Source organism: Phocoena sinus, chromosome 9 (assembly GCF_008692025.1).
Source record: "Phocoena sinus isolate mPhoSin1 chromosome 9, mPhoSin1.pri, whole genome shotgun sequence".
Classification (NCBI taxonomy): Eukaryota; Metazoa; Chordata; class Mammalia; order Artiodactyla; family Phocoenidae; genus Phocoena; species Phocoena sinus.
Genome location: NC_045771.1, coordinates 58,441,789 through 58,468,702, shown reverse-complemented (window position 1 = coordinate 58,468,702; position 26,914 = coordinate 58,441,789). Strand labels below are relative to the sequence as shown.

General features: G+C 34.7%; 1 protein-coding gene across 1 annotated transcript in view; it reads right to left on the bottom strand.

The window, feature by feature from the left end:
- The window catches only part of CASD1 (CAS1 domain containing 1), a 74,143-nt gene that overhangs the window by 35,160 nt on the left and 12,069 nt on the right, over nucleotides 1–26,914 (bottom strand). The window contains exons 4-10 of the mRNA XM_032643533.1: nucleotides 15,605–15,649; nucleotides 14,519–14,581; nucleotides 10,689–10,733; nucleotides 10,139–10,262; nucleotides 8,707–8,921; nucleotides 6,429–6,851; nucleotides 5,300–5,389 (exon numbers count right to left, since the gene is read on the bottom strand). Of these exons, the coding sequence (XP_032499424.1) occupies nucleotides 5,300–5,389; nucleotides 6,429–6,851; nucleotides 8,707–8,921; nucleotides 10,139–10,262; nucleotides 10,689–10,733; nucleotides 14,519–14,581; nucleotides 15,605–15,649 (1,005 nt within the window). The remainder of the gene's footprint in view (nucleotides 1–5,299; nucleotides 5,390–6,428; nucleotides 6,852–8,706; nucleotides 8,922–10,138; nucleotides 10,263–10,688; nucleotides 10,734–14,518; nucleotides 14,582–15,604; nucleotides 15,650–26,914) is intronic.

The following is a 26,914-nucleotide window of genomic DNA, read 5'->3' as shown; positions in this document are numbered from 1 at the left end:
CAGAAATCTCTGGCATTCCTATACACTAATGATGTAAAATCTAAAGTGAAATCAAGAAAACACTCCCATTTACCACTGCAACAAAGAGAATAAAATATCTAGGAATAAACATACCTAAGAAGACAAAAGACCTGTATGCAGAAAATTATAAGACAATGATGAAAGAAATTAAAGATGATACAAAATAGATGGAGAGATATACCATGCTCTTGGACTGGAAGATTCAACATTATGAAAATTACTACTGAAAGCAATCTACAGATTCAATGCAATCCCTATCAAACTACCACTGGCATTTTTCACAGAACTAGAACAAAAAATTTCACAATTTGTATGGAAACACAAAAGACCCCGAATAGCCAAAGCAATCTTCAGAACGAAAAACGGAGCTGGAGGAATCAGGCTCCCTGACTTCAGACTATACTACAAAGCCACAGTAATCAAGACAGTATGGTACTGGCACAAAACAGAAAGATAGATCAATGGGACAGGATAGAAAGCCCAGAGATAAACCCACACACATATGGTCACCTTATCTTTGATAAAGGAGGCAGGAATGTACAGTGGAGAAAGGACAGCCTCTTCAATAAGTGGTGCTGGGAAAACTGGACAGGTACATGTAAAAGTATGAGATTAGATCTCCCTAACACCATACACAAAAATAAGCCCAAAATGGATTAAAGACCTAAATGTAAGGCCAGAAACTATCAAACTCTTAGAGGAAAACATAGGCAGAACACTCTATGACATAAATCACAGCAAGATCCTTTCTGACCCACCTCCTAGAGAAATGGAAATAAAAACAAAAATAAACAAATGGGACCTAATGAAACGTCAAAGCTTTTGCACAGCAAAGGAAACCATAAACAAGACCAAAAGACAACCCTCAGAATGGGAGAAAATATTTGCAAATGAAGCAACTGACAAAGGATTAATCTCCAAAATTTACAGGCAGCTCATGCAGCTCAATAACAAAAAAGCAAACAACCCAATCCAAAAATGGGCAGAAGACCTAAATAGACATTTCTCCAAAGAAGATATACAGACTGCCAACAAACACATGAAAGAATATTCAACATCATTAATCATTAGGGAAATGCAAATCAAAACTACAATGAGATATCATCTCACACCAGTCAGAATGGCCATCCTCAAAAAATCTAGAAACAATAAATGCTGGAGAGGCTGTGGAGAAAAGGGAACACTCTTGCCCTGCTGGTGGGAATGTGAATTGGTTCAGCCACTATGGAGAACAGTATGGAGGTTCCTTAAAAAAACTACAAATAGAACTACCATATGACCCAGCAATCCCACTACTGGGCATATACCCTGAGAAAATCATAATTCAAAGAGTCATGTACCAAAATGCTCATTTCACCTCTATTTACAATAGCCAGGAGATGGAAACAACCTAAGTGCCCATCATCGGATGAATGGATAAAGAAGATGTGGCACATATATACAATGGAATATTACTCAGCCATAAAAAGAAACGAAATTGAGCTATTTGTAATGAGGTGGATAGACCTAGAGTCTGTCATACAGAGTGAAGTAAGTCAGAAAGAAAAAGACAAGTACCGTATGCTAACACATATATATGGAATTTAAGGGAAAAAAATGTCATGAAGAACCTAGGGGTAAGACAGGAATAAAGACACAGACCTACTGGAGAACGGACTTGAGGATATGGGGAGGGGGAAGGGTGAGCTGTGACAAAGCGAGGGAGAGGCATGAACACATATACACTATCAAACGTAAAATAGATAGGTAGTGGGAAGCAGCCGCATAGCACAGGGATATCGGCTCGGTGCTTTGTGACCGCCTGGAGGGGTGGGATAGGGAGGGTGGGAGGGAGAGAGATGCAACAGGGTAGAGATATGGGAACATATGTATATGTATAACTGATTTACTTTGTTATAAAGCAGAAAGTAACACACCATTGTAAAGCAATTATACCCCAATAAAGATGTTTAAAAAATAAAATAAAATGCCTATATGAAAAAAAAGAATTAAGTGAAAATAATTTTAATAAACACATTTTATTTAATATATCCAAAATATTATCATTCTGACATATACCATGATATTTCGTGTTTTTTCATACTAAGCTTTTGAACTTTATATGCATTTACCATAATTAATCATACTTAATCTCATATATATTTCACATTTACAGCACATCTCAATTCCGACTAGCTACATTTCAAGTGCTCAATGGCCACATGTGGCTAGTGGCCACCAAAATGGACAGTCTAACTCTAGAGCCATATGCACACACTTAATCACTTTTACATCTGATAGTTCTATGAATAGTTGAAAACAGATGTCAACCGAGGCTAACCATTCCCAATTACTTGAACCACTCTCCATAACGCATGCTTTCGAGCCCCTTCAAGACTGAGTCTGGGCCTACAGTGTTGAGACTTGGTTATATTTAAACAGTAAATACAACCATTTAAATTGAATTTAGCACTATCAGAACAATTTGCCAAGTTTCTACCTATGTTGGATTATTACAAATTTCATGTAATACTTCTCCCAAGTTTTTAAGATATTTTAAACCAACAGAAAAGTTGCAAGAATAGTACAATGAACAACTATTTACCATGCTGAACTATTTAAAAGTATTTGCAGACCATGTGTCTGCAAATTTAGACCATCATCCCTAAATATCTTAGCAAGTATCACCTAAGAAGAAAGAATAGTTTCTTGTATAGTTCTTATATTATCATTATAATACCCATGAAATTAAATATAATAGTATGTACTGTATAATCCATATATGAATTTCCTTGATTGTCCCAGTGATATCCTTTACGATTAAAAAAATTTTTTTTTGATTTAGGAACCTTGAACCAAGAATCACACATTGCATTTAGTTTTCATTCCGCTTTAGTCTCCTTTAATTCAAATTGTTTTCCTTTTTGTTTTTCAGGAGTCAAGTATTACTTACAACAAAATTTTAGTATTAAAAGTGTATTGAGAATCCAATTTCATTAGAATTAATAGGCTGACTGCTGGTTCTCTTCTTTTTCTAGCCCCACATATTTTCCCTTAAGACCTTTCACTTAGGTCCCTTCATGGAAGTTATTTACAAACTCTCAAAGGAGAAAAACCCACAATGGAACACAAAATCATCTACTGTATATACCTAACTTGCTGCACTCTCTGTATTTAATTCACAATATTTTATCCATATCTGATATGTTATGTTTAAAAGAATGTTTACACCAACAATTGCAATCTGCCAGACCATCTGGATTATTTTAATAATTCTCTGTAATTTTTGACATAGTTTCTATTTTACTATAAAAACATGGCACAACTAAAGTCTGACATATTTTACTCAAAATAAAAAAGCATTAAGATTAGGTAATTAAAAGAATCAAGTCCTCAAATACATTATAACCCATGCTAATAATGCTTTGCCAGTGTAGATACAGGTAATTTTTAACCACAAAATTCTATATAAACGAACAGGGATATGTTAATTAATCATAACTGTTAATCTGTTAATGAAAAGTAATGTCCTTCCAGAATACAGATGTTTTTAAACTGTAACTTAGAATGTACTGGGATATAGTCTAAGATGTATTAGAATGCTAGCTTGAGAAATAATTATAATAGAATGCCAAATTGCTTTCATTCTTTTATGATCCAAATCTTTTCTGGAATCAATGAGTTAAAGAACTGAATCTGTCATTAATTCTTTCTATCTGATTTTTTTTTTTTTTTACACAGTACTATTACCCTTTCTATGTCAGCAATTAATTATGTCTTAAGTGGCATTCTCTCAAAACCCTCTCCCCACCCCCCTTCAAATTAAACTAATCTTTCTTCATATGTCAGAGATATTTCTATGATTCAATATTCATCTTTTTAGAAAATCTGCTAAATTTATCCTACAAATTCTGAACTGGGCTTATGAACTAATTCTTACTATCTTCATCTCTCCTTGCTTTGGATCTCTTTTATTGTCTTGGTTCTTCCACAGTTACCTGAATTCACTAGGTCCCCTTCAGCTGCAGTGTCACAGGAGTTTTACTGTTGTCACAAATATACATATCATAGCCATGCAATTTCAGTAAAAATTATACCTCTTCCTCTGCCTTTTGCCCTTCAAACGAGCCATCCATGAAATCACCGGTAATTTTTGAAAATAATAAAGAGACTTAATGAAGAATAACGTTAGTATTTTCTAATTGTTAGAGATATCTGAAAAACCCTAGTATTATTCATCTTCTTAACTGCTGCAATGGAAATTTCAAAATACTCCTTTCTGGGCAACACTCCCCTATTATCTCCACATTGACTCAATGTTAAATGGAATCACTGATTCTATGTTAAGTTACTGTTTACAGATGTGTGCTTTATATAAGCAAATAAAGCAATAAAAACCAGTTCAGTAGTTCCCAAATTATGAAAGAACTTGTTAAATTTTTAAAACATATTTTATAGAAATCAGTTTGTATCTTCCCTATAAAAACTTGTGTGAAAGTGGTTATTAGATACCTAGGTTTACTCTTAAAAGTGTGTTTTAAATGTATGTAGCTGTATGTTACAATTCTGAACACATTTTTTCTACCCCTACCAAATCCAAGATGTCCCCAAGTCATGAGAATCCAAAGTCTAAAAGACATAAAAAGACACCTACGGCTAAGGGAAAAATGATTTTGTCCAGGTACAGAGGGCACTAGGTGAGCAAAGGAAGGGTCCTCCATCTCATGGAAGTGGTAATACTTATGAAGTATGGCACATAATACATGGTCAACAATAGCAGACCATGGGTATCTGAGTACTCTGAATACTGCGGCAAGAGAGTTCTAAGTTTTTAAACTTCAAAAATATAAAAATGGTTGGTCAAACTTCCTAACATACAGTGAAGGATAGAATATAAAATATAATCATCTAATTTGATTTCTTTTAATAGTAACTTGCCTATTCTAAATCCTTTGCAATTAAGTATCATCTAGAAAGTTTCTTGATAACTTTAGTTGTTCAGAAGGACATGAAACAATACCCTTAGATTATTAGCTGTTCCTACTACCTTAAAATTAAGGCAAAGTAAATATAAATTACTGCTTTATCTTTTAAAAAATAATTATTTTGCTTTTAAGACTATACATTCTCAAAGAGTCAGATGGTAGGAGAAAAATGGGAAGACAGAAAAATTGGGTGGGAAATAAGAATGGTCTCCAAATGGTAGAGAATATAAAACACAAAAGAATTGGTGCCCTTAAGGAAACATTAAAGTGACATTATTTCCTATATTTTCAGAACTTAAATTCAAAATACTTACTGTACTTGCGCCAGAAATATGATAAATCAAAATCACAAGTTGCATCCAGCCTTTCCATTCATCTGTTTGTTCTCTATTTAACACTTTAGTCTGTGTAAAAGAATCAAAATTTGCTTTAAAATTCATCATGAAGCTATTATTTGGACAGTATACATTAAATACGTTAACATTTTTCTCATAGGATATAAAGCTAATGCTTCTTTCAAAAGAACGTTGGGGGAAAATCAGTTAAAGATTGTCATTTTATTTCTTGATAAAAGAGATAATAAAACTATTTAAAGTATAATATGAATTTGGAAATGAATATAAAAGAGACTTTAAATATTTAAGTTGATACTTATGGTTTTATATTAAGATTACTTTTAAACTATGACAGATATGTTTGTAAATCTAAAAAAATGGCATTTAATAATTTTCTTTAAGAGAATCTTAGAATTTCAGTTAGAAAAGATCTTACAGTTCTTTTATACTTTATTGTGGGGAAAAAAGCTCCTTTATTATACTTTATTTTCTCTAGAATATTCCCACTGGAAATGAAGAACTGATTAATCATCCTCATATGAAAGTTATCTTACAACAGAATTTATTAATTCAACTAAATGACTTATAAAGGAGTTATATTAATATTCTGAGCAATTACAGTAATACTAAAATAGGAATTCAGAATATTGTGAACAGTGCCCACATTATTATATAAGTTCTAATTTGTGTGTACATGTCTGACTATATAAACATATAAATATAAAAAGTGTTTATTAGTATAATTATATGTTTTTAACTTATAAATGATAATACTATCTCATGTTTGAAGACCATTACAAAATTGGGAGCACCTCAACTTTCTCCATCCTCAAGCAGGCAAAATGACACCAAGTCATGATATCTTTTTCACAGGTCATTATTTTCCAACTTTTCAACCATCTTTATGAAACTATGATCTTTCTCCAAACTGTTTCAAAAAAGCAACAGTTAAGAGTCCACTAAGTGAAGTACTGCTGCAATATTCCTTCATTCTCTTCTATATATGTAAATGTTTGTATATTATGGCATGATAAATACTATTTCCTTAATCTACACTTTGTAATGAGATGAAAAGGATAAGATGAACTAAAAAGAAAATGACTCTTACCTCCTTAGTATTTTCATTGTAAAATACTCCCAAAACCAAGATGTAGATAATTGGAATAAAGAAAGTTGAATGTGTATAAAATTTGTTTTCCTTCATAAATAGATTTGCACGGTCACACATATAGAAATAAGCCATGATCAGGCCAAGTTTGCAGAAAGACTGTAAAAGTATTCCTAATGGAGACACAGGCGGATTGATAATATTTTTCTTTTCTTCTCCACTTTCCAAATCAGTACAAGGCTTATTCTTCCGATGAGCGTTATGATGAATTATATAAAAAATTAAATATCCAATAATAGATAAAGTGAAAAAACAAGCAGCTAGCTTCTGTAGGAGAGTAAGAGGAGGCCGAGGTTGACAACAGGAACCATCTACAGGCTTCAAAATCCTATTGCAATACACGTTCATAAGAATCATTGCACTCTGTGAAAAAACCAAGTTATTTCATTATTATCTTGTCAGTAATGTATTTCCCATTAGATTTTCTCCTGTGAATACTACCGTTTCAGCACTGAAACCAAAATGCTTTTGTACTTTTTGCTACCATTTCCCAAACACTGATGTAAATAATGGTATTCCTTCAATCTGTAAATAACTAGTTCAGGGTTTTTCCAACTTCTTGGGTTATTAACCGTAATGAAAAATTCATTTTATAATGGGACTCAGAACACATATATGGGAAACAATACCTATCCTTACTACTTGGAATGCATCTGACTTTTTTCCATTCTATTCTTTAAAAAAAGAAAAAAAATGCTGATTTCATGGCTGTTAATGGGCTGTGACCTTTGGTTACAAAAATACTGACAGATGTCAAGGACCAAAGAAATTTAATTAGCAGATTTTCAATACAAAAGATACCAAGATACTTAAGATAGAGTCCCAGTCTTTAGATGTGAAAAAAGAATATAAAATAACGGCCACCAAAAATAATTAATTCTTAGCTAACAGTATTTATAATATGCCCTTCATTTGGTTTACAGTTTATGGACCACTTAGGATTCAACCGTTTTAAGATTTCTAATTTTAAATGAGGTGTAGAATCTTCAACATGGTTTCATTATAATAAAAATATTTTAGGCAAGCTGTTAAGTATTTCTAGTTGAAGGTTCAGTCAAATCTAGTTTATGAAAACTGTATAGTTTAGGTACCCCTAGAACTCTTAAGATGATTATATTATTTAAGCCTAAAACATTCAAAGTACTCAGTTATTTAGAAAATCTCATTCTCTTAGCTCTGAGACTTCAGGAGACTCTGAGCCTGGAACTCTTGCAGATACTAGCCTACAAACTCCATCCCAAGGTTCTTAACCAGTTCCAGGGAGTCCACAAAGCCTTGAAAAAATATGGAGAACCGTGTGTGTGTGTGTGTGTGTGTGTGTGTGTGTATGCAGACATGCATTTTTCTTCAGGAGAGGAATACAACCATTACTTTTAATCAGATACAGGGTTATGTGATCCTCAAAAAGGTTAAGAACAACTGCTTTATAAGAAAACAATAACTCTAAGTAACATCTATTGTACTATGTGTGAAAATTTATAATTATGCAGCTCTCTTTTGTACTTAACCTAAAATCCTTTTCCACCCATCAATCTGGATTTGTTCAGTATCTACTTTGTACATTGAATCATGTTTAGGGTATCAGAACTAGAAGGAAATAATAAAAATCATTCTACATATTAAAAAAATGTGCTCTTCACAGAAGTTTTTTTTTTTTAACGGTACGCGGGCCTCTCACTGTTGTGGCCTCTCCCGTTGCGGAGCACAGGCTCCGGACGCGTAGGCTCAGTGGCCATGGCTCACAGGCCCAGCCGCTCCGCGACATGTGGGATCTTCCCGGAATGGGGCACGAACCCGTGTCCCCTGCATCGGCAGGTGGACTCTCAACCACTGCGCCACCAGGGAAGCCCTTCACAGAAGTTTAATCTTGTAAATTTAAGGTTCAAGGCTAAGAGAATATAAAGCAGTAGTTTTCAAACACGAGTGTGCTGAGAACTTATAAGCTTTATATGAAACAAGGGATATTAAGAGTAACTAGCACTCACTAAATGAAGTCGCATTTCCTCCCTTCCGTAACTTTCTCCCTTAGAGTATACTAAAACTCTCACTTATATATTCAGCTAAGTGATGGAAAGCAAAATTATTTCTAGATCTATGTTTAGATAGAATAACTGCAACTAATTAAGACTGCAATTAAATTATTTGTTACATTATAGTGACATATAGCTATAACCAATTAGATATTACAGTCTGTACTGACAGATACAAGAATTCTTACAGTTTCTCTGCTTGATTCAGGAAGATGTAAGCCATCCAAAGATTCCATGATGGTTTCTTGAGCAATTAATTTGGAAACACTGAACATCTTAACATTCGATTTAGAATTTCTGGTGCTGCTATTCAAAATACTGATTGCAGCTTCATTGTAGGCATCTATCTTCTCATTAGTGATCATTTTCCTATTTTCACTTAACAGATCTTCATAAACAGGATCTGCACATGAAACATATTTTTAAAAATACCCTTAAAAATCCCTACTGGTAGAAATTATAATCATTCAAGTTAGTTAACTGCATTTCATATTTTGTTGTTAAAGTTCAGAGAACTCCAAGCACTTAATAATTCATTTTAAAATAAAGTTGGCCAAGGTTTGCAATAGATTTCCTATCTTGTATTCAATTTTTGAATCAATCCATAACCCTCTTAAAGTTAAAGAACTTTTATACCTCTTCTCTCTTAGGTACATAGCTTTCAGGAAACATTTTTATGTTCTAGCATGTCTTAAGAGCTTAAAAATTTTGGATGCTGGGTTATAGCAGGTAACCGGAGTTTAAAACTGGATTATGGAAGATGGCCTAATTAAGAATAGCAGCCAATCTTTTTTTCCTCCTGTTGCTGATTCATTTTGCAAACTTTGTTCACACAATTAGGAGGTAATATTATTAAGGATCGAGGTCTTTTATCACGTACCATAAATCATTTAAATTTAACTTTTTCCTCACTTTAGTAATAGAAAGGTTAACAATGAGTCTGTAAATGAAATAGGGATTTTGGAAGAGATTATCACCACCGTGTTGTTTCTCTCAGCTTGACATTAAACTTGGAAACAATCGTAAGAGTTTCTGACAAACAACTTGAATTGCTAAAATACCCAAGGCATTTCATATTGTGCTAGGCATTAAACAATGGACATTCAATAAACTCCTGAAATGACTTGATCTAATGTCAACTTTCTCTTAAAGAATTTCATTACCAAGTATAAGCTAGCTGGTTTGAATTTAAATATATTGTCGATTCCAAAGAATATTTACTTCCAATGAACCTAATATTATGAACCAGACAATTTTTTCTCTATTTCCCAATCACAATAAGTATTACTTGGTAAGAAATTAAAAAATCAGAGGCAAACATCTTATTTGCCTTTAGGACTTATTCTCTTTGTTATACTCTGCAGCTGTTCTACCTGCTAAGGTTCCTTGGAGAATCTCTCTATTTATTATTAATTTTTTTTTTACTTATTGTATTTATTAGTCTGTCTATTCCTTAAGTTCAAAACAGGAAAGCAAATAGCTCAAATTTATTCTAATTTTTCAAATCTTATTTCAAAATTTATTCTCATAAAGTAGTAATTCTGCTTCTTGAAATAGAAAATAGAAACCTATACCTCAAAATATATACAAAATGACATTTTTTCATTACTTATCCCTTACCTTGTAAGACCCAATACACATCACTAGTCTTTGCCAATTTTTCTAAAAGTGGTGCTATGGAGGTAATGTTCATTTTATATTGGGAAAGTGCTTCGTTGCTGCCATTGTGAATTTTAATAGACCACTAAGAGGAAGTAAAAATTAAACATTAATTATTTGTCACAGAAAAATTAAAGTATATCATTTCCTCTGTTGTAACAAAGGTTATTTTAAGATAATTCCCATTCTTATTCAATATTAGAATAAAGTATGGTCAAATTATTTCATGAAATATATGAAGGCAGTTATAAAAAGCTGATATAAAATTAGACTTTCAATGTATAACGTTCAAGAAGAATGTAATTTTAGATATAAAATAATATTGACATTTACCATCAAATTTCCTAAGTTCATTCACATCTTTTAAAAAAATTATCCATCTAATTAATAGAAATAGGAATTAAAATATAAGTATAATCAAGAATTCTATATAACATAAGTTAATTTTTTCTTAGCATGTTCTTAAGTATGAAACAAAAATCATTATGTAAGAATACAGATAATAACTTACTGTGGCAGCTCCTGCTACAACCACATGGGGCTTTGCAACAGAATCCTGAAGAAAGAAAAGTCTTTATAATAGTGTTATATTCAGTTCAGGAAATTAACGCAAGTAATATCCCTTAATTTTTTCCCTTAAATTTAAGTTCTTCTTCCATTTAAATGCATCTTAATTTTCTAGGGTTCCTTATCAGATTCTTGTTACAAGATGGACACCCCATGCCTAAAACCTTACATGGTTATATGACTATACAGGATGGCATGAGGCTTGTATGGCTAATTCTCTGGTGTTCTTTATAACAAAAACAAAGACAAAAAAACACTACTGAAATCTAACACAGTCTGAATTCTGAGTAAACTGTGTAAAGCTCTAGTATATTATGTCAGCCAATTAAAAAGTATTCTTGGAAGCCTAAAGGGTATACAGTTTAAGTGTTAAATAAAATGCAGTGCTCTAAAGAAACATGATCTTTTGGGAAAGCCAATCTAGTATGTATTTAACAGTAAACTGATAATTATTATAGACCATAATGTGGGAAAAAATGAGAAATTTGGTAGAGATCCTCACCTAGTACAAATTATACTATTAATAATACTATCAGTTATATAGTACTTAGTAATTTACTAAGTATTTCTCTTAAATTAGCTCATTTTAATATAGATTCTTGCCACTTGTTAGATAGGCAGGAAGATATTATACATATCTTATAAAAAAAAAGGCGATAGACTCAGAAAGGTTTATAGCTATTGCTGAGGCCTGGCAGGAACAAAGCCAGAACTTAAGTCTTCCAACTACTGGGTTCAATGCATCTTCCACAACATAGAAGATCTGATAATACAATCACACAATCAAACAATGCACAATTGTTTCTTGCGCACAAGAAACAATTAAAAACAAGAAATCAGAAAAAGTCCAACCCATATATAAAAATAGAAGTGACAGTTACTGTCTCATTATGAAGCTAAAACATGCTCAGTGGAGAAAACTATGAAAGCAGAGAAAATAACGAAATTAATCTATTTCTTGTCAGAGATATTCCAGTTTCCAGTCTAGCATGCTCCATTTTACATTGCTACTTTAGTGAAACTTTCCTCATCTGTAGGTGGCTCCCTTTCTCACTCTTCACAGTGGTTATCCCAAATCATTTTTTCCTTACACAGGTCCCTCCTGTCCTCCTCACTTTTGGCATAAAGCCTAATTCTCAAACTTCACAGAGAAAACAGAATTCATCTGGCTTGTGTGCTCTTGCCTTCCTTCCTCCATTCTTACAACTTTGTCCATATGCTCACCCAGTCTACCTTCCTCTGACAGGAGAGTAAACAAAATATGTTCCTATTCTGCTTAATGGCTAACCCATTGCTCTGCATTTATATCTCCTCCCTTTTTACTTCTGGAGCTATATCCATAAGTTATCTCCTCAGACTCCTGATTTATCCATTTCATCCTTCTCTACTCTTCTTTCTTCCTTCAATCCACAAAATGTTAAATCATCTTTATCCGCAAAAAATGCTCCTTCAATCTCGTCTCACTGTCAAATTCTTGCCGTTCACACTCCTGACCAACAGATTACTTGGAAGAGCATTCCGCTTTCACTATGCTAATTTCTATATCTCTCATTTATGCCTCAACTTACCATGTTTTGATTTTGAATTAACCATCCATTAAAACTGCCCTCAGAGCCCATTAATGAACTCTGAATTGCCAAGTCCTGTAGTTTCATTCTACCCTATATAGTTCCTAAAGTGACACTATCCACTTTTTAAAACTCTTTCCTTCTCTGTGTGTAATATTAGTTATTCTTCTTCTGCTTTTCTTCTTACCCCTTTTACTACCTCCTCTAATAATCTTTTTTATAGTTCCATTTCTACACTCTCTTCTTTAATCTATACTTGCTTCTTATTCAATTATTTCTATTCAAGTCACCTCAAATATCAACTCACTCCATACCAAGACTCCCCAAATCCATCTAAGTAGCTCAGACTTAATGACTACTGTTCACCTGTAGAATTAAATCTAAATTGCTGGTTTCCTTAATTACCTATATCTGCCACTCACCTAGAAGCTCTTTGAGGAGAGGAACTCTGTTATGTTAACCAGGGTATCAACAGTGTTTAGCCTGGTGCCTAAAATATGGCAGCTGATTTATAAATATCTGTTGGATAACAGTAGAGTTGTTTAAATTCAACTTTGCTTTTATGCCTATAAGTCTATTTCAGTTCATAAGTATATCTTTCTAATCCACTGTTCTTCTAGAAATATTATCTCCTCTGTAAAGCTTTCTTAGATCCTCACTACTCTAAACCACCCTCATCCTAAGTGCCTCTATCCATGGTGCTTTCATAGTTCTTTGTGCTCAGTTCTATTGTTACCCTTCATATTATCATACCTTTATTCATAAGAAAGTCACTATCTACTAGATTGCACATTCCTCAAGGCCTGAGACTGGGGCTAATTCCCAGTCACATTCCTAATACTTAGAACAAAGCTAGTAACAGTACATACATAATAAAAATATACAACTTTGTATTCTCAGGATCTAGCAGCTTATTATGGAATTATTAAAAAATAAATATATAAATACATGCATACATACATACATACTCTTTGATTGAAACCAATGAACTAATCAATCTCAGGTAACTACATGGCCATCTATCCAAATAAGTTGAATCTTTCCTCTCCCCCAATAATCACAAGGAGTTTTACAACAGAATCTAAAGCTCCAAAAACTAGTGTTAGCAAATTATAAGAACAGAAGATCTGAATATGCAATATATCTCCAGGTTAGTAAATAACAAAGGCTTTTTGTGATCTTGCCTGACTTATAAATTATATTACACTGATGTTTGTTTAACTGTGAATTTCTACTACTTTAATGGATATACTTTCAGGTCCAGCACAAAGGTAAAATGCATGTTTAAATCATCTGAAATATACTCATAACATTATACTTCTGGACATTTAAAAACACATCAATAAAAACAAAATTATGTGAGATCCCAATTTTCCAGAAAGTTGAATTCTAGAAGTTGTCTGCATGTTTGTTTTTTGAAAACTTAAACATTTTCTTAAAGAAACAAAGTTAAAAATGTTGACTAGGTTCTCACTGGATCCTACCAAAGTCTATTTGGTTGCCGTACTAAACACTTATTGGGAAAAGAAGCAAAGAAAAATATCATTGCAACACAAGTAATTAAGCAAAACAAGGTCAACAAAATTGAATATTGTTTTATCCATCCCAAATGCAAATACCTCTGGAAAAGAATACAGGTTTAAATAAAGGACTGATAAAGAGCTATACGGAGAGACTGTGGAAGTTCTAAAGTGGGCTTGTGAGAAGTTAGGGGTTTTCTGAGGTTAACAGCATACTTGCCTTATATCTAATTTAACTCCAAACATTACGAGCCAAAACAAATTAGGCTTGACTTTTAGGTCACAAATATAATGATAAAAGGGAAGAAAACAGGATATTAAAAAAAAAAAGTTTCCTGAAGTTATCAGGACATGAGTTTGCAGAACAAAGTGGACAAATGCTCAAGAGAATGTATATAGTGCTAGAAAGATGATCTGAGTTTGAATTAACTGAGCTACAACAGTAACAGAAAGTTTTAAATCAGTAAAGTGTGGTATAAGCATAATCACCATAGGGTTAGAATGGTGATAACAGAGGCATTGGATCAAAACTTTGTTCTCTCAGTAAAGTGATAATCAACCCAGTATGGTCGAAATCAAAAAGGCTGGTATAAAGTACAGGAGAGTGGGACAGGTGAGTATGCGAGAATGAGTTTTCAAAATGTGATTGCTCAAAACCAGCAAGGCCTATATTTTCAAATACAGACCTCAGTCCACACTTTGATACACTGTTTCATAGAACCATTAACCTCTGGATGCCACAGAAAATCCTAAAAGAGAAATGTAAGAAAAGAAGTCAAAGAAAATATTGTATGCACCATTCAAACTAAACTTTAACATCTCTTATAGAGTACTTAAAAGTAAAACACTACCTTATCTACAATATCTTCATCTCTCATCCCATTTTGGTAAGGGTCTCACAATAGTTCTCCTTATGTCCACTTTTGCTTTTCTCTAAAATATTCCCCACATTTTAGTCAGAGTAATGTTTTAAAATTTTAAATCTGATCTTGCCACACCCCTGCTTAAGTATTCAAGGACTTTCAATCAGATGCCCTGAGAATAAATTCCAAAGTCCTTAAAATTCCTAAGAAGTTGCAGGATCTGGCCTCTGCCTAGACATTCTGTCTTTTTTCCTGCCATTTTCCCCCTTGCTAAGTGTCCTTTTGGTTCTCATTCAGCTCCTGCAATGCTCTATGTGCTCCTTTTTCTCCAGGGCTTTGTTCCTGTTCCTTCTGCCTGTAATGCTCATAAATTCTCCCCCTAAGCCTAACTAGCTGGAGGCCTCAGTTAAAACATTATTTCCTCAAGGAGAAAAACTACTTTTAATAATTCCTTGTTCTATACATTTCTAATGCCCCACTTTTTCCTTTTTGCTATCCTTATCCCATGTTTAATTGCACGTAGAAAACTATAATGACTCATACACTCCATTAGATCTAGGACATTGTTCTCTTGATCTCCATCTGTATTCTCAGTATCTAGAAGTCACCTGTGACTGGGAATTCAAGAAATTAATATATGTTCTTTTATGAACTTTGATCCTAAATACATACTGGTTTCAAATTAACGTACAAGATTATTTTTTCCTGGATAAAAATCTGAGAGACCAAATTTTCTATGTTATTACACAAAATAGTGCACACATTTATGAAATTACCTTAATCTACTTATCTACTCCCAATACACTGAAACACATTTAGCATGTTCAAAGCATTAGCTGATCTGCAAATAAATTAACCAATGAATAGTTTCAACATTATAACATTTAGCTTACTGTTATATGAACTTACCACTTTAACTGATGCAGTCTTGTCTTCAAAAGGAATGTTTTCATGCTGCCATAAAAAAGGGGGAGAGACAACAGAGAAATATTAATGTGTAGATTAACTGTATGTAAATAATTCCTCCTTTAGCTGCTTTTGTTCACTCATTTATACACCATATCCCAATTAACTGCATTCAACCTGAAGGGGAAAAGACCTGCATAGACTGCCAAAAAATAAGTGATATTAAACTGTTTATATGTGATCTTCAACATCTAAGATGTAAAGATAAAACTCCAACTATGAATAAGCAGGTATGTGAACATGCCTATGTAAATTATCTTTTTGCCAAGCTTCCCATGATTCAAATTTAATCCTAGTATTATTATCTATGGTAGAGACCGACTGCTGCCAATGTAATATGGCTAGACGTAATATGGGTCATTTCCAGGCTGAAGTTCGCAGGGCAATTCTAGTCTCTGCCTTAACCTGATACAGAGACTGATGAGGTTGAATGTCCCAAATGGTACAACTAGAAAATAGTAAAAATTCCAATAGCAAAAATCGCTGAATGACTGCATGGAGCAAAGCCCCTTGCCAAACCACCTAGGACAAGCAGTGCTAAGTATTAAGATTGTAGCATGGTTTGCTGCTGCACCAACATCTAGTCTATTCTCACCAATATACTAGTACAGGCCCTGTCTAAACAGGAATGGACATATATGACTCTAGTTTATTGTAGATTTCACTTAGAAGACAGTAAATAGTCCAGTTGTAGAAAAAAAATTAAAATCCAGAGACTACAACTTCTTGTAACTAAGTGTTCCATAAAAAGAATAAAAATCCTTTCATAGTTAAATATCCAGGATGGAACAGGGGTGGTTAATAAGAAGCTAATTCTCTTCCTAAAACCAAGGTTGAAATGTTTTCATTAATTTAACCAGACAGTATTTTTTATAATGAAATAAAGTTTGCTTTTATCAACAAGCTAAATTTTAAAATTCTTATTAGTTCTGCTTAAGCATCTTTTCCCAAAATGACTTTTTTAAAAAAAAATTTTATTGGAGTATAGTTGATTTACAATGTTGTGTTTCAGGTGTACAGCAGTGAATCAGTTATACATATACATATATCCATTCTTTTCCCATGTGGGTCATTACAGAGTACTGAGTAGAGTTCCCGTGCTATACAGCAGGTTCTTATTAGTTATCTATTTTATATATAGTAGTGTGTATATGTCAATCCCAATCTCCCAATTTATCCCTCCCCACCCTATCCCCTGGTAACCATAAGTTTGTTTTCTATATCCGTGACTCTACTTCTGTTTTGTAAATAAGTTCATTTGTACCCTTTTTCCCCAAAAGGACTCTTGAAGCCATTAATTCAACAGAACTTTAAGGTATGATATATGAAAAGAGCTTTCTTGGTCAAATAAGTCTGGGAAATACTGGGACAGAGAAAAATCATATAGGTGTTCTCCTCCTACTCCATTCTAACCTTTAACAAATTCTTAGAGAAATAGTGTGTCATGAAATTTCTTTTTCCTTTTTGCATAGCACAGTTAATTCAATCAATTCAATCTTTGCTTCCTTTATTATTTTAATATAACATTTGCTATATACAAAATAATATATCACATATATGTAAGTCACAAGGCACAGTAAAAATAAATAAGCACTTGTGAATCCATGGCACAAATCAGAATGCTACCAACACATGGAATGACCTATATAGCCCTCTCCCTCTCAAATTCCGTGCTTTGCCCAAAGAGAACAACCATCTTGAATTTTATTTTGCTTTCTTTTTTATTATACAGTTTTGTCACATGTATATGCATCTTCAAATGATATACTGTTCCGTTGTGTTGGCTTTCACTTCAACTTTAATTTTGAAAAATTTCAGACTTCTTATAGCAAAGTTAATACCTTTTACCAATGGTTAATATTTTCTACACTAGCTTCACGTGTCTCTACGCACCACATGTATTGGGTGGGCCAAAAGGTTAGTTCAGTTTTTTCCGTTAGGTGGCTCTAGTAGCACTTAGTTGTCTTTAACTTCATTCGAAACAATTTTGTTAGGTTCTATGTGACAGCTATCGTATCAGCGTGCATTTAAAAAAAGATATCTAAATTGGTGAATTTTTCTGTAGCCATTTTTTTTTTTTTTGCGGTACTCGGGCCTCTCACTGTTGTGGCCACTCCCGTTGCGGAGCACAGGCTCTGGACGCACAGGCTCAGCGGCCATGGCTCAAGGGCCCAGCCGCTCGGCGGCATGTGGGATCTTCCTGGCCCGGGGCACAAACCCGTGTCCCCTGCATCAGCAGGAGGACTGTCAACCACTGCGCCACCAGGGAAGCCCCTTGTGTAGCCATTTTAACACTGAAGATGAAGAAAAAAAGTGACGTTTTTGGCATATTATGCTTCATTATTTCAAAAAGTGAAATGCAAAAAAAGATTTGTGCAGCGTATGGAGAAGGTGTTGTGACTGATCAAACATGTCAAAAGTGGTTTGTGAAGTTTCACGCTGGAGATTTCTTGCTGGACGATGCTCCATGGTCAGGTAGACGAGTTGAAGTTGATAGCAATCAAATCAAAACAGTAATTGAGATCAGTGTTATACCACACAGGAGATAGCTGACATACTCAAAATATCCAAATCAAGCTTTGGAAATCATTTGCACCAGCCTGGTTGTATGAATCACTTTGATGTTTAGGTTCCACGTAAGTTAAGAGAAAAAGACCTTCTTTACCATATCTCCGCATGCAATTCTCTACTGAAATGTAATGAAAATGTTCTGTGTTTAAAACAAATTGTGACAGGCGATGAAAAGTGGATACTGTACAAAATGTGGAATGGAAGAGATCGTGCAGCAAGTGAAATGAACCACCACCAACCACACCAAAGGCCGGTCTTCATCCAAAGAAGGTGATATTGTGTATATGGTGGGATTGGAAGGGAGTTCTCTATGACGAGCTCCTTCAGGAAAACCAAATGATTAATTCCAACAAGTACTGCTCCCAATTAGACCAACTGAAAGTGGCACTTGACGAAAAGTGTCCAGAATTAGTCAACAGAAAAATGCATAATCTTCCATCAGGATAACACAAGATCACGTTTCTTTGATGACCTGGCAAAAACTGTTACAGCTTGGTTAGGAAGTTCTGATTCATCTGCCGTATTCACCAGACATTGCACCTTTGGATTTCCATTTATTTAGGTCTTTACAAATTCTCTTAATGGAAAAAAATTCAATTCCCGAGAAGCCTGTAAAAGGCACCTGGAACAGTTCTTTGCTCAAAAAGATAAAAAGTTTTGGGAAGATGGAATTATGAAGTTGCCTGAAAAATCGCAGAAGGTAGTGGAACAAAAGAGTGAACACACTGTTCAATAACATTCTTTGTGAAAATGAAAAATGTGTCTTTTATTTTTACTTAAAAAACCGAAGGCAGTTTTTGGCCCACTCTATACATAGTTTTTCTCCTTTGCTGAACCATATGAAAGTAAACTGCAGACATAATAACAATTTCACCCTTAAATACACATCTCCAAAGAATATGTACATTCTCTTACATAACTGCAAAACTACAGTCCCACCTAAGAATTTGACATTGATATTATCTAATTTAATATACAGTGCATGTTCAACTTTCCCTAATTGCCCAATAATGTCTTCTCTATAGTTCTTATATTTTAATCTAGAATTCAATTAAAACCAGGTATTGTGTACCCGACTGGAAACAAGATGGTGGAGAAAAGGGACCTTGATCCCACCTCCTCTCACAAGAACATCAAAATCACAACTAACTGCTGAACAACCATGGATTAAAAAAAGACTGGAACCTACCAAAAAAGATATTCTACACCCAAAAACATAAAGAAGAAACCCAACAAGACAGTAGGAGAGGCACAGTCATGATAAAATCAGATTCCATACCCTGAGTGGGTGACCCACAAGGAGAATAACTGTATCACAGAAGTTCTCCCACAGGAATGAGAGTTCTGAGCTCCATGTCAGGCCCCCAGCCTGGGGGTCCAGCATCGAGAGGAGGAACCCCCGGAGCATTTAGCTTTGAAGGCCAGCGGGGCTTGACTGCAGTAGCTCCACAGGAATGGGGGAAACAGGGCACACACAAGGTCTTGTGAGGGCATACTTAGAGGGCACACATAAGGTCTTGTGAGCACCAGGACCCAGGGCAAAAACAGTGACTTCATAAGAGACTGGACTGGACCTACCTGCTGGTCTTGGAGGGTCTCCTGGGAGGCTTGGGCATCTGTAGCTCTCTCTGGGGTCATAAAAGCTGGTGGTATAATATTGGGGAGTGTTCCTCTACTTGAACTCTTGCTGGAGACAGACATCTTTCTTGGGTAATTAGCATCAAGACCAGGTCCCACCTAACAGCCTGTAGGCTCCAAGACTGGAACACCTTAGGCCAAACAATCAACAGGCTGGGAACACAGCCCCACTCATCAGCAGACAGGCTGACTAAAGACTTCCTAAGCCCATAGCCACCTCTAGACATGCCCCTTGACATAGCCCTGCCCACCAGAGGGCCAAGACCCAGCTCCATTTACCAGTGTGCAAGCACCAGCCTCTCCCATCAGAAGTCTGCACAGACATCTAGACCAGATTAACCCACCATAAGGCAGACACCAGAAGCAAGAAAACTACGATCTGGCAGCCTGTGGAACCAAGTCTGCAAACGCAGGTCAGAACCTACCCTGAGACCAGCCAGTCACTGGACCTTGGGTAATGAGAGGGAAAGTGTACTGCTGGGACACATAGGACATCCCCTATAGGGGGCCACTTCTCCAAGGTCGAGAAACATAACTAAACTTCCCCATACATAAAAATACAAGTAGAAATTTAGACAAAACGTGATGGCTGAGGAATATGTTCCAGATGAAAGAAAAAGAAAAAAACCCAGAAGAACTAAGTGATACAAAGATAGGCAATCTACCTGAGAAAGAGTTAAGAGTAATGACTGTAAAGATCATCCAAGAAATCAGAAAAAGCATGGATATACAGAGCAAGAAGGTACAAGAAGTTTATAGCAAAGAGGCAGAAAAATATAAAGAGCAACCAAACAGAGATGAAGAATACAGTAATTGAAATGAAAAATACACTAGAAAGAATCAACAGCAGAATAAATGAGGCAGAAGAATGGATAATTAGGTAAGTGAGCTGGAAGACAGAGTGCTGGAAATCACTGCTGTGGAAAAGAAAAAAGAATGAAAAAAAAAAAAAAACAAGGACAGTTTAAGAGACCTCTGGGACAATGTCAAATGCACCAACATTCACATGATAGGGGTCCCAGAAGGAGAAGAGAGAGAAAGGTCCTGAGAAAATATTTGAAGAGATAACAGCTGAAAATTTCCCTTAACATGGGAAAGGAAACAGTCACCCAAGTCCAGGAAGCACAGAGAGTCCCATATAAGATTAACCCAAGGAGGAACATGCCCAGAAACACAGTAATCAAACTGACAGAAATTAAAAACAAAGAGAAAATATTAAAAGCAACAAGGGAAAAACAACAAATAACATACAAAGGAATCCCCATAAGACTATCGGCTGATTTTTCAGCAGAAACTGTACAGGCCAGAAGGGAATGGCATGATATATTTAAAGTGATGAAAGGGAAACAACTGCAATGAAGAACACTCTACCCAGCAAAGCTCTCGTTCAGATTTGATGGAGAAATCAAAAACTTTACAAAGAAGCAAAAACTAAAAGAATTCAGCACCACCCAACCAGCTTTACAACAAATGCTAAAGGAATTTCTTTAGATGAAAAGAAAAGGCAACAATTAGAAACAATAAAATTATGAAATGGGAAAACTCACCAGTTAAGGCAAACATAGAGTAAAGGTAGCAAAACACCCACATGCAAATATAACACCAAAACCAGTAACTGTGAGAGAAGGAAAGTACAGATACAGGATATTTGAAATGCATTTGAAATTAAGATATCAGCAACTTAAAACAATCATGTATATATATAGACTGCTATCAAAACCTCATGATAACCACAAACCAAAAAATTGTAATAGATACACATACAAAAAAGAAAAAGGAATCCAAGCACAACACTAAGGATAGTCATCAAATCAGAAAAGGAGAGAACAAAAGAGGGAAGGAAGAAAATAGACCTATAAACACAAATCCAAAACAATGGCAATAAGAACATACATATCGATAATTACCTTAAATGTAAACGGAGTAACTGCTCCAACCAAAAGACGCAGACTGGTTGAATGGATACAAAAATAAGACCCGTATATAGGCTGTCTGAAAGAGACCACTTCAGATCTAGAGACACACACAGAAGGAAAGTGAGGGGATGGAAAAAGGTATTCCAAACAAATGGAAATTAAAAGAAAGCTGGAGTAGCAATACTCATATCAAAGAAAATAGACTTTAAAATAAAGAATGTTACAAGAGACAAAGAAGGACACTACAGAATGATCAAGGGATCAATCCAGGAAGAAAAGATAACAATTGTAAATATATATGCACCCAACACAGGAGCAGCTCAATATACAAGGCAAATGCTGACATAAAGGGAGAAATTGACAGTAACACAGTAATGGGGGGACTTTTAACACCCCATGTATGTCAATGGAAAAATCATCCAGACAGAAAATTAATAAGGAAACACAGGCCTTAAATGACACACAGACCACTGGATTTAATTGATATTTATAGAGCATCCCACCTGAAAGCAGAAGAATGCACATTCATTTCAAGTGAACATGGAACATTCTCCAGGAGAGGTCACATACTGGGCCACAAATCAAGCCTGGGTAAATATAAGAAAACTGAAATCATAACAAGCATCTTTTCCAACCACAATGCTATGAGATTAGAAATCAACTAACAAGAAAAAAAGTATAAAAAACACAAACACATGGAGGCTAAACAATATGCTACGAAACAACCAATGGATCACTGAAGAAAACAAAGCGGAAATCAAAAAATACCTAGAGACAAATGAAAATGAAACCACGACGATCCAAAACCTATGGGATGCAGCAAATGCAGTTCTAAGAGGGAAGTTTATAGCAATACAAGCTTACCTCAGGAAACAAGAAAGATCTCAAATGAACAACCTAACCTTATACCTAAAGCAACTAGAGAAAGAAGAATAAACAAAACACAAAGTTAGCAGAAGGAAAGAAATCATAAAGATCAGATCAGAAGTAAATGAAATAGAGATGAAAACAATAGAAAAGATCAATGAAACTAAAAGCTGGTTCTTTGAAAAGATAAACAAAATTGATAAATCTTTAGCCAGGCTCATCAAGAAAAAAAGGGAGAGGGCTCAAATCGATAAAATTAGAAATGAAAAAGGATAAGTTACAATGGACACCACAGAAATACAAAGGATCATAAAAGACTACTGAAAGCAACTATATGCCAATAAAATGGACAACCTAGAAGAAATGGACAAATTCTTAGAAAGGTACAATTTCCCAAAGCTGAACCAGGAAGAAATGGAAAATATGAACAGACCAATCACAAGCACTGAAACTGAAACTGTGACTAAAAACTCCCAACAAAATCCAGGAGCAGATGGCTTCACAGGTGAATTCTATCAAACATTTAGAGAAGAGTTAACACCTATTCTTCTGCAACTCTTCCAAAAATTGCAGAGGAAGGAACACTCCCAAAATCATTCTATGAGACCACGATCACCCTGACACCAAAACCAGACAAAGATACCACAAAAAAAGAAAATTACAGGCCAATATCACTGATGAACAAAGATGCAAAAATACTTAACAAAATGCTAGCAAACTGAATCCAACAATACATTAAAAGGATCATACACCATGATCAAGTGATATTTATCCCAGGGATGCACGGACTGTCCAATATCTGCAAATCAATCAGTGTGACACACCACATCAACAAACTTAGGAATAAAAACCATATGGTCATCTCAAGAGATGCAGAAAAAGCTTTTGATAAAATTCAACACCCATTTATGATAAAAACTCTACCGAAAATAGGCATAGACAGAACCTACCTCAACATAATAAAGGCCTTATATGACACACAGCTAACATCATACTCAATGGTGTATAAAAAACTTTACAAACAAATGCTGGACAACGTGTGGAGAAAATGGAACCCTCTTATACTGTTGGTGGGAATGTAATTTGGTACAGCCACTATGGAGAACAGTATGGAGGTTCCTTAAAAAACTAAAAATAGAGCTACCATATGATCCAGCAATCCCACTCCTGGGCATATATCCGGAGAAAACCATAATTTGTAAAGATACATGCACCCAGTGTTCATTGTAGCACTATTTACAATAGCCAAGACATGGAAGCAACCTAAATGTCCACTGACAAAGCAGTAGATAAAGAAGATGTGGAACATATATTCAATGGAATATTACTCAGCCATAAAAAAGAATGAAATAATGCCATTTGCAGCAACATGGATGGACCTAGAGATTAGTATTCTAAGTGATGTGAACCAAAGACAAATATCATACGATATCATTTATATGTGGAATTTAAAAAGTGATACAAATGAACTTATATACAAAACAGAAATAGACCCACAGGCATAGAAAACAGACTTAATGTTACCAAAGGAAAAAGTGGGGGGAGGGATAAATTAGGAGTTTGGGATTAACATATACACAGTACTATATATAAAATAGATAACCAACAAGAACCTACTGTATAGCACAGAGAACTATACACAGTATTGTTTAATAACCTATAATGTAAAAGAATTCTGAAAAATATATATATTCACTTTGCTATACACCTGAAACTTACACAACATTGTAAATCAACTATACTTCAATAAAAAAGAAAAGAAAAAACAGGTACTGCATTTAGTTGTCATGTCTCTTTAGTTTCATTTTATATATCAATTTATCAATACACATCAAATATTATATTCGTTATTTTTTTAGAATCTAGGTTAATTGATACAATGCACCAAATCTAGATTATAAACAGCACTGATAGTTACCCTGTTGAACATCTCTTTACATGAGTCACTTTCTGTAATAGTTCTAAATGTTCATAAGACTATACAAATGTTCACCTCACATAATAATGCAAATTATTTTTTGAAGTGTTTGTAACAATGTACCCTCACTAGTGGTTTGAGACACAGCCTCTCTAATACATCTTGTTAGGCTCCATATTTTTTGCCATTGTCAAACTTAATTTTGCCACTAAAATAGGTATAAAATGCTATCTCACTATGGTCTTAATTTGCATTTCCCCTATTACTAATGAGGTTAAACATCTTTTAGATTTACACTGGGATTTATATTTCCTCTTCTGTGAAATACCTGATCATGCCTTTCCTCTTTTTATTCTACTGGGTTGTCTTTTTTATTAATTGGTTCCTTTTATCTCTTGGATATACGCAACAAATATTGTCTCCCAGTTTATAGTTGTCTTTTTCCTTTAAGGTATCTTTTTTTTTTTTTTTTTTGCAGTACGCGGGCCTCTCACTGTTGTGGTCTCTCCCGTTGCGGAGCACAGGTTCCGGATGTGCAGGCTCAGTGGCCATGGCTCACGGGCCCAGCCGCTCCGTGGCACGTGGGATCTTCCCGGACTGGGGCACGAACCCGTGTCCCCTGCATCGGCAGGCGGACTCTCAACCATTGCGCCACCAGGGAAGCCCTAAGGTATCTTTTGATGAACACATAAAGAACGTGAATCCCGCATTCATCTTTTATTTTACGGTTAGCATTTTTTGTTTCTTATGTACGAAACTTATCCCTACCTGAGGTACCAAAGATATTCTATATTTTTTTCTAAAGGTTTCAAAGTTTTGACTTTCACATTTAAGTCTAAATTCACCTAGAAATGATTATACTTGATGGTGTGAGGTAAGGGTCCAATTTCACTTTTTTCCATTATATAACCAATTGACTCAGCATCATTAATTGAAAAACTTTCCTATCCCTATGGATCTTCAATGGCATATCTGTTAAGTTTTTTTTGTATATGATTGTGTCTATTTTAGAGTTGTATATTCTGCTCCATTGGTTTCTTTGTTTAGCTCTCCCAATACCACATTTTCTTAATTAAAAGATGTCTAGTTAAAATAGGTCTTGATATTGGAGAAGTCCTTTCTACCTTGTTCTTTAGATCTCTTGCAGTTATTTTTGGTCCACTGCCCTCCATATAAAATTTGGAATGAACTGGTAAAGTTCTACAACAAATCCTGTTAGAATTTTTTGAACCTATAGATTAATTGGAGAATAACTGACATGTTTACAATATTGAGTCTTCCCATTCCAGAATACAGTACATAACTTCCATTTAATTATATTTAAATTGCCTTTTAATAAAATTTCATGAGTTTTCTGCATATACACCTTCCCTAGTTACTATGTTTATTCCTATGTACTATGTGCTTTTTATTATTGCACATAGTATATTTTTTTTTTTTTTTTTTTTTTTTTTTTTGCGGTACGCGGGCCTCTCACTGTTGTGGCCTCTCCCGTTGCGGAGCACAGGCTCCGGACGCGCAGGCTCAGCGGCCGTGGCTCACGGGCCCAGCTGCTCTGCGGCATGTGGGATCTTCCCGGACCGGGGCACGAACCCGTGTCCCCTGCATCGGCAGGCGGACTCTCAACCACTGTGCCACCAGGGAAGCCCGCACATAGTATATTTTAAATAACATTTTTGAACTCTATATTCCTGACAAGTAGATATGCAATTAATTTTTAACAGCCTTATTGAATTACAATTAATTTTCATATACTTACCTTATAATCAGCTATATTATTAAAATTTTTATTACATCTAGTAAATTTTCTATAGATTCTTTGGGATTTTCTGTGTAGATAACTGTATTATAAAATATCAAGTTTATTTCTTTCTAATCCTTACATCTTTATCTTTCTTTGGCTAAGGATCTCTAATACAATATTGAACTGAAGCAGCAATAATGGACTTCCTTGTTTTCTTCCTGAGTTTAATGGAAATGTGTCTAGCATTTTACCATTGGAACATTTACTGTAGGATTCTAGAATTTTTATCAGAATAAGTTAGAATACAAAGGAACTTACCTAACAGAGAGAGAATGATACCAATTCTCTGATATTGTCAGGACTTGGTTAATGGCCCAATATGTGATCAAAAAGATTTCATGTGTGCTTTGAAAAAATATATTCTCTGATATCTTAGTGTATGCTTTAAGTATTGAACTATAAGTTCGTAAAATCAGCATATTAAGTCTACTCTATGTTTACTTATTTGCTTGCACTATTATTAACTGCATGAGCAGTGAGTAATTCTCCCACTGTGGTAGAGAATCTGTCAACTTCTCACTGTAATCATATTAACTTTG